The sequence below is a fragment of the Kogia breviceps genome, chromosome 9 (assembly GCF_026419965.1).
Source record: "Kogia breviceps isolate mKogBre1 chromosome 9, mKogBre1 haplotype 1, whole genome shotgun sequence".
Lineage (NCBI taxonomy): Eukaryota > Metazoa > Chordata > Mammalia > Artiodactyla > Physeteridae > Kogia > Kogia breviceps.
Window position 1 is genome coordinate 94,211,206 of NC_081318.1, and position 18,479 is coordinate 94,229,684.

An 18,479-nucleotide genomic window follows, 5' to 3' on the forward strand; every position below is an offset into this window, starting at 1 on the left:
TTGCTTATTTTAATTTCTCCATTTCTTTGTTTTTACTGTGTTATATTTATACTAGAAAGGGGAACTATAACTGTAGATCGATGGGACTTAAGGACTTTCGATTTGCCTGAATTGGGTCAAAGTGAAAAGGCATCTGAGAGCCGTGCTGTAGAATATCTGGACTGTATGTATCCTTACCACAGATTAACTTTGGTACTGTTATATAGTCAACAGGGCAATAATTCCCCCATGTTAATTAGAAACTGCCCTTAGATGACTTCGATGGTTACATAATCCAGTGTGCTTTTAGAAGAAAACTATCAGAGACAGACTACATGAGTAATTATGGTACATTTTTATCAGCCAGATAAAGTAATGTGAGGAACAATGATAGCCAGATGAGTTATTTTACTTATTAGTAAAGTCTTATTATAATGGCCCAGCATAATTAAAAATAAGCAATTTGCAAAGTCATACAAAGTACTCAAAGCCACACAGAATATCATCCCCAAGGCACATGTTCTGACCTCTCCATCAGGAATCATTTTCTACTGCATTAAAAAAAAAAAGTTTCTCAAATGTAATGTCTTCTTAATAGTAAGACATTATCTTGTCCTTTCAAGTTGATTTATTTTGTGTCTGTTTGAAAATCTAACTAGATTAACACACTGTTCTAAGGGAGAAAACCCAGTTTTATGTCTAGGAAGAAACCTAATAAAATTGTAATCTTATAGAAAAATGTTACTCTAAATTATAATGTTATAAAATCTTTGATGATAAATACATCTTATCATCATATAACCTTATAATCACATAGCCTTAAATAGATTTTATTTAATTTTTCTCATATGAAGGAATTCTATATGATAATAAATTTAATGCTTGTTAGTATTACTGATAATTCTATATAATTTTTTAAACTTCAGTTTTTAGAGTGAAATTCCCTCTGATATAAGTTATCTTCCAGAGAGAAAGTATGTGTAGGGGTTAGGAGAGTGAATGGTGGGGGCAGGCTGCCAGGTTTGCAATCTGGGCTCTGACACTTTTTAGCCGTATGACCTTGGACAAGTCACTTATCTTTTCTGTGTCTAGTTTCTACATTTGTCAAATGTGAATAATAATAGCAATCACTTCACAGAACTGTTGTGAAGATTAAGGCATTAACACATTAGAAGTGCCTAGAAAACAAATCTTGGTCCACGTTAAGAGATTTCAGGTATGATTCAGTATTTTTGTTTCATTTCATAAATTCATTTATCCCAGAAAAAGGAGCAAATATTTGTTCATGGGCTAAATATTAAGTTGAATTACTGCTTTATCAAAGAACTTATGGCACATTTTTTCCCCCCATCGATTCTTTCGTTTGGGGCTATTTTCCAGCTTTTTAATGGAAACGCTGTAAGTTCAACCTGGAGATGAAATGAGACCCAAATGAGTAATCTACCTGTTTGCTAGCATCACTGTAAATGTGTTAGAGGGGAAGAAAGTTGTCTACTTGATAAGAAAAAGAAGGCCCTTTGGGATCAGTATAATGAAATATACTTTATAAGGTCTTTACAATTGCTAGAGTGGAAATTTGATTCTGCAGTTCCTAGCATCCAAAGAAAACAGAAAATCTGATCAAAGTTTTAGTAGTATCCACAAAGGAAAAAAAAATTCGAGTAACTCAAGAGAACAATTAAGGTTTCTAAGAGCAGAGAGGTACTACTCTGTGCATGTCCACTTTATTATAGGTAAGGGCACGGACGCAAAGAGAGGTTAAGCGATTTACTCTAGACCCAAATGGGATTCAGAATTGGGTAGAGCAGAACCCATGCCTTCAACCACTTCACTATACTCTTTCTGGGGCATAAAGCATACTTTAAAAAAACCAGACAAACAGTGCTTCATTTTCACATGGTCCGAATATGTTGGGACAGGCTTTTTTTTTTTTTTCCGGTACGCGGGCCTCTCACTGCTGTGGCCTCTCCCGTTGCGGAGCACAGACTCCGGACGCACAGGCTCAGCGGCCATGGCTCACGGGCCTAGACGCTTCGCGGCATGTGGGATCTTCCCGGACCGGGGCACAAACCCGTGTCCCCTGCATCGGCAGGCGGACTCTCAACCACTGCGCCACCAGGGAAGCCCCGGGACAGGCTTTTGTGCTTCTGCTTCTACTCAGGCTGCTGGCTTGAGCCAGATGGTCCTTTGTTTGGTAAAACCTAAAGGAATGAACCACCTCTAGCCTCAGTATCAGGTTTACTTGGGCATCACTTGCCCTGCAGCTTCCCTGCCCCCATAGCCAGTCACCCGAATCTGCGGACCCTCCTCCTGCAAATTTATTGAATCTGTGCCTTCATTTTACCTCTACCACCACCTCCTTAGACCATCTCTCACCCAGATTAGTGTGATAACCTCCTATCTGGGCACTCAGAAAAAACACAAAAGGTATTGTAAAGAACATTTTTTTTTTGTCATTTGCTTTAAAAACACCTCCCAACTCAGAAAATTTTAACTATGTGGAAAGCATTAACCTGATATAATATTACAGTCAGGATTAAATTTAAGATAAGAGTGTAATCCACATTTGTATCCTAAATGATGCATTCCATAATATCTTGTAAATCTGTTTCTGAAATAATCATTTTCCTATAAGCAAACAATAATATTTACAAATGTAAAACAGTGCCTAGTACTTCTTATTTAAAAATAAAGAAATAAGAAGAATGGCAAAGCTTATTTCTAAAAGGTTGCTTCCTTTCACTGTTAGAGAGACTCATCACTATGATTCTAAGAAATATTTTTTTGTAATCTTGGTTTGATCTTTGAACCACTTATTCAATTTAAAATTGCAACTAAAATTGGTATCAACTTTTACCCCCGGTTCTATTTAAATAGTATCATCCCTAGTATAATTTAGAAAACAATAGATAAGTAACTTTCCACCTTTTTATTTTTTTTTTTTTTTTTTTTTTTTTTTTTTTTTTTTTTTTTTTTGCTGTATGCGGGCCTCTCACTATTGTGGCCTCTCCCGTTGCGGAGCACAGGCTCCGGACGCGCAGGCCCAGCGGCCATGGCTCACGGGCTTAGTTGCTCCGCGGCATGTGGGATCTTCCCGGACCAGGGCACGAACCCGTGTCTCCTGCATCGGCAGGCGGACTCTCAACCACTGCGCCACCAGGGAAGCCCCTCCACCTTTTTAATAGGGAGTCAGGACAAGATGATCAATCTAATAGTCAGTCAATCAATCAATGAGTCAACCAATTATTAAAAATATTTCTGATTTCTGAGGTACATTGGAACTCAAAAGCCTAGTTATTTTCTCATGATTCAGTCCCACTTCTCTTGACTTTGGCTGTCATTCAGGAAAAACTAGGAAATATATACACTTTGAATAGCCTTTCCCACTTAAGAAGTAAAATATCATTTAGAACTGACATTTACATAAGCTGTGTGGTGACCCGTTAGCAGTCCACATGGCTCTTATGTTGGCCGTTCCTTCTGCTGGGCTACCTCTCTGACACAATTCAAGCCTTTGATCAATGGTTACATCCTCAGTGGCTGCCCCCTGGCTGCCTCCAACAAAACGCTACTCCTCATTTGCTGACCCCTGATTAATTTTCTTCATTGCATTCATTGTTCCCTGACATTCATTTGTTTGATATTCATCAGCATGTCAGCCCTAGCAGGGCAAAGATTTTGTTTTGTGAATCCCATCTCCCCAGTGCCTTGAGAGCTACTTCACACAGAATAGGAGCTCAGTGAATAGTTGTTGAATGAACGAACGAATGAATGAATGAATGCAATTTAAGAAGCACTTTAAACTCTAGGAAGAAAGTCTTTTAGAAATGCAATGATATTATTATTGTTGTTGTTACTGGCTCTTTTGTAGCATTTCTTTTCAGCAGGATAAGGAGATGGAGGTGATTTATAGCCTCTGTCCACTAGCACAGAGACTGTCACTCTTCTGGGAAAGCTAGAGGGGCAGCACATTTGTTCTCCGATGCTGAGAATTGTTAGGGTAACAACACTGCATGGTTTGGCTGATGCTGCTTTTCTGTTCCTCTACTTAATATCTTTCCCTGAAGGCAAAACAGGCTACAAGTATAAATTAGCTACAATTGGTTGAATAAAGGTATCAAAGGCAACTACTGTGATATTTCTTGTGGGGCCCCCCTGAACTAAAGCAGACAACATCATAACTATATTTTCAGACAAAATGTATTCCTGGTTAACTCATAGTTCATACTTGTCACCCAGTTCTAGGATTTAGGACTACAGTGGGAAGACATTTAAGAGATCATGAAGATGTACCCTCTCACTTTACAAACAAGTTGTCAGGTGTTCACACAGGCTCCACCACTTCCCCAAGGTTACATGGTAAGGCCAGTTGGCAGAGAAAGGATGATATGACAAAATGAGTCACAAAGACGTGGAAATATTCTCAATGAAAAAAATACATGGCTTAAAATATCTACATTGAAAAAATTTTTTTCTTATTTTGCATTAATGACTATTATTTACAGGGAATCAGAATACTAGGTGGAGCAGCTTATAGAAATCTCCATGATTCCTACATATGACTACTGAGATAGGCAAAAGTAATAGAATATTAAGTAAAGGGAAGGTGATAGGATGTGATTGGTATTTGGAAGGGAAGTTGAGGCTTTCCCATGAAAGAAGTATGAAAATGACAATAAGTTTATTATAAGAATGTAAACACATCTTTATCAGTATAACATCTACAAATATAATGCTCAATTCTAACATGTTAGTGCAGACAGTGGACAGGGTAGACAGAAGTGGATTTACCATGAAGCTCATGAAGCTTAAGCTTCAGGGCTCTGCACTTGGATGAGCACCTTCCAAGGCCCTGGAAGGAACTCTAGCAATGTGTTCACATGACCATGTTTTATAACATTTGCAACCAATTGAGACTGCTGCCTCCTTTCTTGACTACTGCCTTACCATGTTACCCTCATGCCCGGTGGTGTTGGAGTGGCCATGGCGACTTTTGGGATCCAGCTAAGGGGAAGTTGAGTTGGAGATATGTTATGTGTGGGTGATACAGTTACATAGTCAGGCAGGTCACTTCTATTCCATAGTGCCGTCATCCTCAGCGTAGAAAGAGCTTCTAGGAACACGCCTACCACCCACTGTGATGAAGTACCTATGTCATCATGACTCAAGAACAGTGGTAATAAACTGTTCAGTGAGTGACGTCAATTCAGAGTTGCTAAGATTGGTCACTGTGCAAGAGAAGTCAAAATGCCCTGAAGTCGTGTAGTTCATACATGAAAGAAATTAAGACAGAGATTTTTACAATTTGCTAATGATCCTAAAAACGTACATGATGTATCAGTAAGGAATTGTGAAGGTAAGAGGTTAAATAAATGAAAAAAAAAAAAACCTCTGATCCACCAAGCTAGAGGCAGAATTATTTTTCTAGTCTCTAAATAAAAATATTATAGAATTGTCATATGCAGAGGCAGGTTAAGAATATGCACTCAGGGCTTCCCTGGTGGCGCAGTGGTTGAGAGTCCGTCTGCCGATGCAGGGGACACGGGTTCGTGCCCCGGTCCAGGAAGATTCCACATGCCGCGGAGTGGCTGGGCCCGTGAGCCATGGCCGCTGGGCCTGCGCGTCCGGAGCCTGTGCTCCACAACGGGAGAGGCTGCAGCGGTGGGAGGCCCGCGTACAACAACAACAACAACAACAACAACAAAAAAATGCACCCAAAAGTTGTAAGGAAAAGAGTATTTCAGGTAGTTAACAAAGATGTTATGTTATATTTTTGGATTTTGTGATGCTTGTGGTATTGTCAACTTCTAAAGATTTGTAATTTGTTGTGATTTCTTTTCTCATTCTAAATAAATATTCATATTTGTACCTAATTTTGAATGTGTAATTTTGTATTCCTTTCCTTAAAGACAATTTAGGTATTTTATTATAAGAGGGCTAGCCCTCACCCAAATTGTGGAAGGATCAAACATGGACCCACAAAACCTAGACCCACCCCTGTACAGAGCATGCCCTGAAGCGTGTTCCTGCACATTTCACGAACGTCCTAACTCACATGGGAGCACCAAAGTCCAGATTACATGGTTCACTTTCCATTTTGCTTAACATGGCACATTCCAGTGACAAATGTATTGTAATGCAGGACAACAATAAAAAGAGAATGAGAAGATATGATTCTTGAAATTATTTTCCTTCTCTATTACTTCAGGCAGATCTGGCTCAATTAAAATATTCTTAAAAGGAAACTATCACTTTACAACTAGATTAGGATGTATGAAATGACTTGTAAATAATTGTCTGCTTACATAAGAAACATGCATTGGACTGTGCTGGAGACCACCTGAGTGCACCTCAGGAGCTCAACAAAAGCCAGTGAGAACCTGTACCTTCTAGGATTTACTAAGTGGAGTGTTTCTGTGCAGTGCTGGCCGAGAGGCTCTTAAAGGGCTGTTAGAGTTTATAATGCCAAGAACACACAAGCACATGAACAGGTACCAATTAAGTGCTAATCAATGAAGCCCATATTAAGCACACTGAAAACCTGTTCATTGTGCAGTAGCCCATTAAGCATAATGTACACGCCCAGAGGAGATGCTAGGGAACTTCCTAGAGTCAGCAAATTTCCCAAAATTCACAAATAAACTTCTTTCTTTCTTCTCATCTCTCTTGGGCGGCTGTCATAAAAATAAACAACTTAAAATATCTTGATTTAGTATAAAATCAAGACTACTTTAAAAATATATTAGTTAGTCATTTATTCTATTAAGAATTCAAGAGTTACTCCCTTTCTCAAAATAACAGTCATACAAGTCCATAATCCCTTAAGGTAAGATAAACTTCAGGATCCAAATTACTTACTTATTTACTTAATTTACAGATTTCAGAAAGGTAACATGGTAAATATACCATATGTTATGCAACATCCCCAGCAAGGTCTGAGGCAATACTCTGTAATGAAACATATTAATATTTCTACAGTGAAATACATGAGGATTCACATAAGTAGTATAAATAAAGATTATAAACAGCCTTAAATCATTTCAAGTCAGGTCTGGCTGCCAAATGAATTCAGGTCATGGGAGGCTTTGCCATCACATAAATATTAAAAAAAAAAAGGTGTGTGGTTTTTCCGAGAGATTTTGTATTGTAATATGGAATTACAGATTAGGAATTGTGAGCCTGTGTCTACAGTAGCCCTCTCTATTTCTTTATTTCTTTTTACTTTTATAGTAAAAGGATAAATCAATTGGTTTTAGTCTCCCAAGCCCAGGGTAGTTTTATTCTTACTTGGTTATGCCTTTCTTCACAAAGCCCCAGACTTTTCAAAGTAAATCAGAACAGAAACAATAGGAGCTACTGCCTCTTGGGGGTTCGGTAGTGGTTGCCGGGAGCAGGCTCTTTCCTCAAAGCTCTGCCTGAAAAACAAGCTGCCTTTTTAAATGTGGCACAGGGCCACAGAAGGAGAGAAGTGATCTCGCAGAATTTATAGATGGGGAAAAGCACAGCCAGAAATCATGCCTCTAGATAGTGGAGCGGGACCCATAAATACAGACGGCTCGAGGAGTGTCTGGACAGAGCCCCGCTGAGGATTCTTGCAACCCAAGTGCTGCTGCCATTACTCAAAACTCAGACCTCAGAGACAAGCAGGGTGCCCAGAGCCGCATGTAAACAACAGCATTTGATATAGAAAGATCATAAAGTGATGAAATCGATGTAATCAGGCTACTTAGAACTCCCTGCTAGGACTGGAGCAAATCTTAGCAGAATCAACACATCCTTTCATCTTTTCAAGGTACATAAATGGAGGACAGGGCCATTAACTAGAGGTTGTAGTGAATGGAAAGAGAGAAAGAGATGAATGGGGAACTTTTAGAGAAGCTTTTAAAAGCCAGACACTGTCACTCCCAGGGGATATTACATGTTACTGTAGGCTAAGGCATTCAACAAAGGGACTTGCCTCATTCTATATAGTGAAAAATGTGATGAGCAACATGAAGATATTTGTATAATAAGCAGTTCTGGCAATTATCTATATTTTTTTCCCCCAGAGAGATTTTTAAGGACAGTACTACTCACTATGGAGAAAATGCACATTGTATCCAAAAGCACTGAGAAACACAGTAAAAGCTTATTTGCCACTGGGCAATTCTTCTTCTAAGTAATTCTGTCACAAGCAAGTCATGGGCCATTATTATACAGATTATCAATATTTTGATAGTTTCACAAACTTCTGCTCAAATATTTCACTGGAGGCAGCTGTGCATGTTTATTTTCCAGTAACAACAATGATGGAGAACAATGATTATACTATACTTAGGTTTTTATTTCCTTCATTACCAAGTCTGCCAGAAAAATCCTAAGGGCATTAGCTCTCTTAGCCCATGGTATCAAAACAACCTACCATAAGTAGAGCAAAATCTTTGTAATACGGCCAGTCTAGAAGTACTACCTAATATATGGGACCTAAATTGTCACTGCCGGTTTTAAGCAGATAATGCTATAATTTCCAGGATAACCAGTTTTATATATTTCTTAGTTTTCATGTTTGTTTTATTCCTCTCCTAGGAGAAAAACCTAAACTTGATAAGATTTTATGTACCTGTTCATACTACTTTGTAATGTGGCACATCTGTATAAATCTGTTTCATTAGTTTATAAATTTTGTAAAAACTGTAAGGAAGTTTGTCCTCTAGCAGCGAGTTAGCTTCTTGCCTGGTGTACCCTTTGAAGCCAGTTGTTTTGGTTACTTACTACCTTCATGTACCTCAGGTATCCACAGAGAACTTGGTTGCTGTTCTTGGCTGAGCACCAGTCTCCCTGGCTCCCCTAAGGCATTCTAGTAACTGCTGTCCCCACCCGGCCCACACATCCTGCCATGCAGCACTGCTTCAGGCTCTCATAAAATACAGGCTCAATTCGCCTGGCCTGTGCCTGCACAGAGACAGCAGCTCATGCCTTGATGAAGTTCAGAGGCTGCAGCCAAAGGGGAAACAGTCTGATTTGTGGGTAAGAGGCAGGGAAGGAAAAAATGGTTACTGTATCGGATAATGCTTTGTGGCAGCCCAGGCAGGATGCATCCTGGGGCTTCTCAGTCCCAAATGACAGGAATGGGAATTGAAGCTGAAAGGAGCCCACAGATATTACTTTAATTAAGAACAGTTCCATTCCACACAAGAGGTAGTTCTCGGATTACTCTTGGATCTGTCAAGAGCAAGTGAATTCAATTTTGGTAAAATATGATGACTGAAGTGGAGATAAATCATTATTTTATTAATATAAATTGTCGGTTTAGAGAAATCAACATGTCCAAAATCTTTGGCTGCCCCAAAAGATCAATTAAACAATTATTTGAATATGAAAATCCAGAATTTATGTCTATAAATCTGTTTTGCCCACCAAAAAAATACCGTTGGGGGGAATTTAGCATATTTTAATTTTTATTTATTATTTATTTATTTTTAAATTTTTTTTTGCGGTACTCGGGCCTTTCCCGTTGCGGAGCACAGGCTCCGGACGCGCAGGCTCAGCGGCCATGGCTCACGGGCCCAGCCGCTCCGCGGCATGTGGGATCTTCCCGGACCGGGGCACGAACCCATGTCCCTCGCATTGGCAGGCAGACTCTCAACCACTGTGCCACCAGGGAAGCACTTAGCATATTTTTAAATGAAGAAACATATTTCAAGGATTGTGTTGTAAAAAGGACCATTATATGAAAGTAAAATTTCTATTTTAAGCATCTACTAAAAACTGATATTAAGGATTAAGAGAGGTCAAATAAAGTAACAGTAAAAAAATCCTCACAAATGTTCTATATTAATGCTATACATATGCTAAAAACACACTACCTTGAACGAAACTCAAAAAACCTCTCTCATAAAATGTAGAAAAAGAGCCAGGTTTTAAAAGCAACTCTTCTTCCCCTTATGTTTTATATTTATTTTTAAAATGAGGCTACTAGTAATAATTTTTGTTTTGACTGATTTTATTATTAAACAGGCTATTAGATCTGCAAGCTTTTCCTTCTGAATAAATGTGACAGTATGTGATTTATTGTACTTAATATTTTGCTCCTTAGTCACTTCCTTGGCTGAAATTCCCAAACCTCATTAGGTGACTTCTTTCAGTTTATGGCAGATGGACAATGACCACAGGATATAAAATGAACAGCTGTCCTCCTCCCCTTTGTACCTTTCTCCCTTTCATTCCTATTCCCCATTCCCTCACTTCCAAAATATTTTTATTTTTTCCTTTTTCCTGACACTCCTATAAGAGAGAATGGGACCAATTCCCTCCTGGTTTATGGAACGCCATGCCATTTCCAACCAATTTCAGGTGCCCAGCCCTTGGCAAGTTCCCTCCCAAGTCCACAACATAGAGGTTTCATCAGATCTCATGTTGAGAAAAACACAAGGAAGACAAATGCAAAATGTGTCAGGCTTTGCCAGGTTCCCTGGGGTGGAGGCCATAAACCAAGCCCTAGTGCTCAGGCCTGGCTCATTTTCTAGGAGGACTGATTCCCACCTTTGGCAGCAGGTGTTAAGTAATGTCCCTCTCCACCCCCAGCAATCTGGAGACTCAGCATTACCACCCTTGTTGCAGTTCAGGCTTTGACCTTGGTCTCAAGGTCTTACAATGGCCACTGCCTTATCTCCCTGAAGGGACCCTGTTCTAACCTTCCTTGTGATGTTGACTCTCTGGGGCGGTACCACACCTGCTCTTTTCAGTCTCCCTCCCAAACGATAAAGTCCTGCCTTTGGATCTCCCTCTTTCCTGGACTTTCCAACAGGCTGCCCTCTCACCCTCCTCTGTGGTCTGCATCCCTCCATTTCTTCTCCCACATGGACTTCCCCTCCCCCACCTCCACCTATTTGATCATAAACTCCTGGAAGACTGGGCAGTTTCTTAGATTTTGCTTTCCCTACAGTGGATGTATTCACATCCTAAAGATCTGTGATAAAAGAATCCTTGATCAAGAGTCCTTGACTGATAAGAAAGTGAAAACTGCTGGCTCAGACCAGGTTTTAATATTGCCCATGGATTCATTCAGCACGCTCCCTTGTCTCAGCAGTCAAGAAGGGTCTAGTATTGAGCACCAACGTGGAACCTCCTTAAATCGCTTTCCTAACCTAAGAATAGAATTCTGCAGTTCGTATTTATTTAGTTCTAGTCGTGAGTAAAATTCTGCCCTAAATACAGAGAGGGATCCTTGTACACTCCTTAGTCCTCACAGAACATTTAAGCTATAAAGGGTGAAAGTGGATGTGCATAAATGGCCAGAGTATAAATCAATGCAGAGTGAGGTAGGCGTCATAAAATAAATACAGAGGAAGTAGGGATTCCGAGATATAAGGGTGTGGCAATGAGATGAGTTTTCATGGAGAAAAGACCATTTAATCTATATCAATGATCAATATCTTCTCATCCTATTGTTCACTGTTTTATCCCTTCAACTAGAACAGCCTTCAATAAATATTAGTGAAACATATTTATGAATGAATTATTAATATTTATTTTTAAGCCTCCTTCTGAATTAGCTGTTCTAAGAGTTGAGGAACAGTTTCTCTACTGAATCAAGTTCTAAGTAATTAAGATGTTTGTGAATCAGGCTTGAGGGAAAAACTTCCCTCATGCTAAATGCAATATAATACCTCTTATAAGTGGCATTTTATTCATTACATCTATTTGAGGAAGATCTCTTTTCTTTTACAAAGCTATCTTCCAATTCAGCAATGAATACCTCTAACTTTGTAATTTTCTAGTTTTTATTTTTCAAAATAAAAAATGAGTAGCTCTCATTTATCTCAGAGACTCTGTAGCATGTATAGCACAAAGGAGAATAATTCAGGCCTAAGGACATTTTCATATCTTAATCTGTAAATATAAAACGTTTATGATATAATGCCTTTCCTCTGTTTGAGGTGATTAAAAACAAACAAAAAAGCAGTGGAATAAAAAAAAAAAACCACACAGGACTTCCCTAGTGGTCCAGTGGTTAAGACTCCACGCTTCCAATGCAGGGAGCCCGGGTTCGATTCCTGGTCAGGGAACTAAGATCCCACATACCGCAACTAAGGCTGTGCGCCACAATTACTGAGCCTGCGCACTCTAGAGCCTGTGCACCACAACTAGAGAAGCCCGCGTACCTCAACGAAGACCCAGCGCAGCCAAAATAAATAAATAAAAAACACACGCACACATACCCACAAAACCCAAAATCTTTAGGATATTTATAAGTAAAACCAAAGAAAAAAGATACTAACTCTATAAATTATGAACAAATAAAAGATTCTAGGGCTTCCCTGGTGGCGCAGTGGTTGAGAATCCGCCTGCCGATGTAGGGGACACGGTTCGTGCCCCGGTCCGGGAAGATCCCACATGCCACGGAGCGGCTGGGCCCGTGAGCCATGGCCGCTGAGCCTGCGCGTCCGGAGCGCCTGTGCTCCGCAATGGGAGAGGCCACAACAGTGAGAGGCCCGCATATCACAAAAAAAAAAAAAAAAAAAAGATTCTAGCTAGTTCAATAATAGCAAACTGATAAACACATGGATATGTATTTTCATCTACTGGCTTCACTAAAAGCATAGTTTGTTGGTGATTCTCTGTTTCCTTCTGGGTCATCTTTTCCATTGATTGAGGTCCTCCGATCACCTCCCCCAAATTTCTTGGCGTGAAATGTCTGCATCATACCAATTTAGCACTTGGCTACATAATATTACAGATGTTTCTGTAATAGTTACTTGTCACTCAGGCAAGAAATATTTATGAGCATCTACTAATTTTGAGTCCCTAGGCTAGGGGCTGAGAATAGCATGATGGACAAGACAGATTTACCTCCCATAGCAAACTGTTCTTCATAATGTATGTTTTTAAATGCTTTCAATCCCCATTAAGCCAATGGATTCTATTAATCTGAAAAAAAAAGCTGGGCTAAATTGAACAAGCATATTACTTGGCAAGTTCTTGTTGAGTGAATCAATGCAGATTTACATTAAGGAAGGGACAAATCCATTCTTAACACAACTGATCTTTCTTAAGGAAGATCACACACACATTAAGAATTAATTTCATTATATTTCTTTATTGCTCAAGAGAGAAAGAGGTCCTTTTTCTGACCTCTATTTCCTACTTAAAACTCCCAGCTGATGCAGATTAGCTCTTCAGATGGACACAAATATTGTGACATTGCTCACAGCCACCCGAGGCAGTCCTCCTGCTCTAGGGGAGCACTCACGTTCCCATTTTAAGCCTTGCTTACGTCACTATCTCCTCAACTGGAAAAACTTTGTCCTTTCCACTGACTCATGCTGTTGACTTTCAGGGATTCTCCTCTCTAAGAAACCTTCCTGAATTGCTCTATTCTGCAGGACCTAACACCACGGGGACCTGTACATACGTCCATCTATGTTTATAACAGTTTGGCAATTCTCTAGACGTTTCATGCTCCATATGCATTCAGAGCCTTCTACCACACTATTAAACGCTGTAAAAATGTTGTTTTCTCACTTTTTTGTCTTTCCATAGTTAACGTTGGCTCAGAAAAGCCTAAGCAGACAACAGATAGTCAGTGAAATTTTGTTAGGTGAATAATGGATCCAAAGCACTACCAGCACTTCCCTTGGACTGAGGACCCTGCCTGGGAAAACAGAGTTTGGAGGCATCTGTAAAATAGTGGTTTACAAGGGCATCTTCTCAAATTTTTCTTCCTGTCCCAGAGGAAATCTAAAGGAAATGGGTAAATTCCCCCTAAGCTTATAACCATAAATTCCACAAGTTGAATCTAATGAATCAAGTGAGGATTGTAGCAGATCGATGCCTCAGCACAGAAATGGATATGAGATCTTTCACTGGAATGGAAAAATGAAAAGTTGTTCTAAGAATATTTCAGAACATCTTTCAAGATGATTTAGCTGTTGATAACCTGGTACATTTCAACTTGCAGAACTGTGTTTTCAGGATGCTTTAACTTTAAAATTCATTGGGTTAAGATAGTCTGTATATTTATGTGTATATGTGTGTGTGTGTGTGTGTGTGTGTGTGTGTGTGTGTGTGTGTGTGTGTGTATTTAGAAAGAGCTGGGATAGCATTGGTGCTAAACATTGGCATGATAGAGTTTATTTGAGACACTCCTTAGTAATTCAAGACATTTCTATACGGACTATCTTGGATAATGCTTGTGATGAAATTAAAATGTTTACAAGAGCAACATAAAAATATCAAGGCAATAATTTATTCAATTGTGGTTATACAGCCATAATTATGAACATACTTATCATTGAGGCCATAAACAATGACAGAATCCCCTAGAAAATGGTATATATTACATCTGAATCATCATGATATACAATGAACATTTAACATCCCAGAGGACGCCTTAAGGAGTGACTCTAAATCTGACTGACCATATTTAACCACACTATTTGAATAGATTTGGAAAGTTCCACAAGACACAAATAAATATAAATGTTGAACTGTCTACACACAGTGTTGTTTTTATAACACACTCAATATAATTTTTGAAGAGAATATAAATTTAGTGGCTACTTGGCTGCAATTGCTACTTTGGTTACTGTGGGGCTTGTAAAGCTCAGGATGAATATACACAATTATGACGTTTCTGGAATTTGTGTATGTGCCCCAGTCTAGTCCTCACACCATACATACGAACAGACGAATACTACTCCAAGCATTCATCATGAGATACACAAAACCATTTCTGGAAAGTTCTGCCCGCTATGCCTATTTACCATACAACACCATACAGCTAATGGTTTGCCACTACATTGTTTCTCAGTCACTTTAATACTTCTTAGTTCCGAAGAATTTTTATTCTCAAAATGCAGTAAGCAAATTCCCCAATGAAGTCGCTAGGCAGTAAATTATAATTTCTTTAACTAAATATTTTGTTTCATTCCCAAACAATGACATGTTAAAATTTCACTTTTTATTCTAAACCTCCTACTCAGAAAAGATTTCTAAGTGTATTTTTTAGTTATAAACTTGACATAACTATCTATCTATCCATCCATCCACCTTTTTGCAACTCCCTGATTCGGTTACTCTTCCAGTCTTCTAACCTGGGATTCAAATCCATGCTTTGTATAATACAAGCAACTCTCTGGCTCGCTGAGCTGCAGCCCTCTGGCTTGCGGGAAATCAAGGATTCTTGCTAAGTCACATTTTTGGGTCTAGTCTCAAGCCTTTGGGCATGGTGCTTGCTCTGGGTTTTGGGTCTCAGGCACCAAAGCTTACATTCTCTGATAAACACCCCTTCTTGGCCCTCTTTCATCAGCTCTATTGTCCATGGCAGGGTGCTGTTGAAAGGTGAGGAAATGAATCTATGCCAGCTCCACAGTATACTCTTTACTATTTACAAAAATAAAACTTTTTTTCCTTTAAGGAAGGATAATTTAATTGGTGCTGGATCTCTGCTACCATGACTAAAATTGAAATATAGTAGAATTGTGAGGCATATATTTTAAAGAGGATTCTCTTGTGTTCTTTAATTGCACAAAGATATTACCTGGAATTAATATTCAAATAAATACTCAGAATACAGAGAAATAAAAAATCTAACATATATTTTATATTAATAGCATAATGAATTTAAACACATTTGTTCTGGTTAAGAACCTCTAAGTTACACTAGCCCGTCATGCTAGAGTTTTAAAAATCAATCTGTTTTTGTAGCACCACAACTTTTTAAAAATGAGCTTTTTTTTCTGATTATAGAAGTATTACACACTCATTATAGAAAATATAGGATACACTTGTTAACAGATCAAAGAAAATCGTCTTACCAAAAAAACTCATTATTTTGTTTTTGCCAATGCTTTTCTTATGACCGCATTTGGACTTCTGAATAGTTTGTAAATTGTTATAGGTAATGCTATCAATGTTAGAAGAAGAGTCCAAACCATAGTCAGGCAGGTTCACATTTTTACTTACAGAAGCTGAAAGCAGGCAACCTGAGGAAAAAGTGACAACTACACTACATGACTTGAAGAAAATTGTTCTTAGGCACAGTCAACCACAGTGGGCTGTGAGAGCACTGATTTGCAGTTAGGACTAGAAGGCTGGTGAGGGAAACAGTCCTTTTGCTAATGGGGGATGCCCAAAGATATGAGGGTGAAGACAGTGGAAAGTGGAGGATGCTGACTCAGGGGCATGGCTGTTAGCAGTCCTCACGTCATGGGGAGAGGCCAGGCGGTTTCCATGTTACGAGACCAAGACCAATAAACTAGCCCCCATCTAGAAGGCAACATCTTTCTTTACCTAGAACATTCCCTTTGGAAACTTGTGTTATTTATTAATATACACTTTTGAAAATTCAAATGGAAAATAATATAATAGCAAAACTATAAACACTTGATCAAAAGATACCTAATTTTACTGAATGCTTTGGGTAGAAATTTTTAGCTCTAATACAAAGGCACTTAAAAGAAATACTGCCAGATACAGTCATTTTAAAATTATCTGTGTCTGAATTAAACATAGATTATTTATGTCAAGTATGAAGCCTTAATTGGTTTCTCTGAGCCACCAATAATTATCTTTTTCACTGCCATTCAGTAAGAAGGCAGGAAATTTAACAGATTTCAATCTTAATCTGAGGAAAACATTACTAGTAAGGTAATTCTGTGTAATAGAATAATCCAATACATTCAAAATCCACATGTAAATACCTTTAAGACATTTTGGATTATTTGGATTATTTTTAAATACCACTTGCTGCCAGAGAGAAGTGAGAACAGGATGTAGTATTTACAATTTTTAAATTTCACTTCAAAAATGTTTTAAATTATTTACTGCAGTGTTACGACTTACTCTTCTCTAAATCTAAAAGTATTTGGCACCATAATCCTGCTTATACACTATGATTAAAACAAACACTTCCAAGTTAAATTGCTTAACTGCTAAAAAACTTACCAATGGAAAACTGGAGGACAGAAGCTGTTGTTGTATTAAGGCCTGTGGTAATCTAGAAAAAGGAATATAACAAAATAAGACAAGACAGAAAGAGAGGAGGAGAAAGAACAGAAGATTCAGGAGGAGGGAGAGTGTAAAGGATAGAAAGGAACCATAAACACAGGTTATGTTTATCCAGGGGTTAGCTTACTTCTATCGACATGTCAGAACACAGATGTATTTCTCTGTGAGATCCTCACTTAGGCACTGCTGGTACATTTCTCAGGGTCCTATCGAAAACTCTTTTCTAGTATAATTTACCAGGCACGCAACAGAGTCCCCTGCACTCACCCCACCACCTCCCCTCTGCCCTCATCAACAGACCTGGGGCCCAAGAGAATATCATAAAAAGTGACCAAACAAAAACTGGGGCCAAAATTAAGAGCAAATGAGAAGAGTAAGAACGTTTTGAAAAATAAATAGAATTACAACAGGTAGAAGGTACAGGATACCTTTGGGGGGTGATGAAAATGTTATAAAATTGATTGTGGTAATGGCTGCATAATTTTGTGAATAAAGTAAAAACCTTGAACTGTATACTTTAAATGAATGCATTGTAGAATATGAGGATTATTTCTCAATAAAACTGTTACTCCCCCCAAAAGTAATCAAATTATGGGCCTAGAAATACTCTTCCAACACATTTCTATTATTTTCCCTTAGTTTCATGAAGAAGCATGCCTAAATAGTTTTCCCCCTTTTTAAAAAAGGAATGGTACCTTAATTAATTTTAAATAAATTAAAATTTTAAAACATATTAATTAATTAATTTGTTCATTCATTCATTCATTCTATGGAGTAGTGACTTTGACCCATACCAGCTTAAGTAAGATGGGAAATAACGTTCTCATTTTCAATGACTCTCTTGTTGGGTTTCTGACCCCATAAGGTAAGGTATGGGATGCCTCCCATGACTGCACCTTATAAAACAAAAAGTGTATAACTGTGTTTTCAACATGGCAGAAGCAGTAGACTTCTTAAATGTCATAATAACATCCTTAGACTTGTCCCTGCACTGTGTTAGCCCCCAAGTGATGGAGCCTACAATGCAGAAGAGTCAAGAGATACCCAGTTCATGAATCGCCATGAGAATTCGTGGACAAACAGTGAGCAAGCCTCTGGAAGTGCTAGAATTCAGCTGAGATGGGAATATCAAAAAGTTGAATTGCACTTCCCATTTCTACAACACAATTTGGAAACATGACTGAGCATGTGTTTTAAATATGTGGCTTTAAAGTTCAGGAAGAAGCAGAAAAGGTAATAGAGGGGAGGGCAAGACAGCCCACTTTGTAAGTTGTCTAGATATCAGTATAGGTATCAGCTCCTAATTGATTTTAACCGTAGCAAAAATCACTGGTGTCAGGATGTCAGGTAAAATTCTCTATTTAAATCTCTCATTATCACAGAATATTTAAGAGAAAGCTGGCCCACCATGCTCGGAACTGTTTCCTACTTCCTTCTTCTCACCAGAGTCATGAGGGAAAAATGCACTAATAGAATTTTCTTTAAATAACAAAAATACTAGCTCCTTTTCA

The 18,479-nt window shown here is 38.6% G+C and overlaps 1 protein-coding gene across 4 annotated transcripts in view; it reads right to left on the reverse strand.

Moving 5' to 3' along the window:
- RELN (reelin) overlaps nucleotides 1–18,479 on the reverse strand; it is a 539,216-nt gene that overhangs the window by 231,339 nt on the left and 289,398 nt on the right. For all 4 annotated transcript variants that reach the window (XM_067042797.1, XM_059074483.2, XM_067042796.1 and 1 more), the window contains one exon: nucleotides 16,906–16,957. In XM_067042797.1, the coding sequence (XP_066898898.1) occupies nucleotides 16,906–16,957 (52 nt within the window). The remainder of the gene's footprint in view (nucleotides 1–16,905; nucleotides 16,958–18,479) is intronic.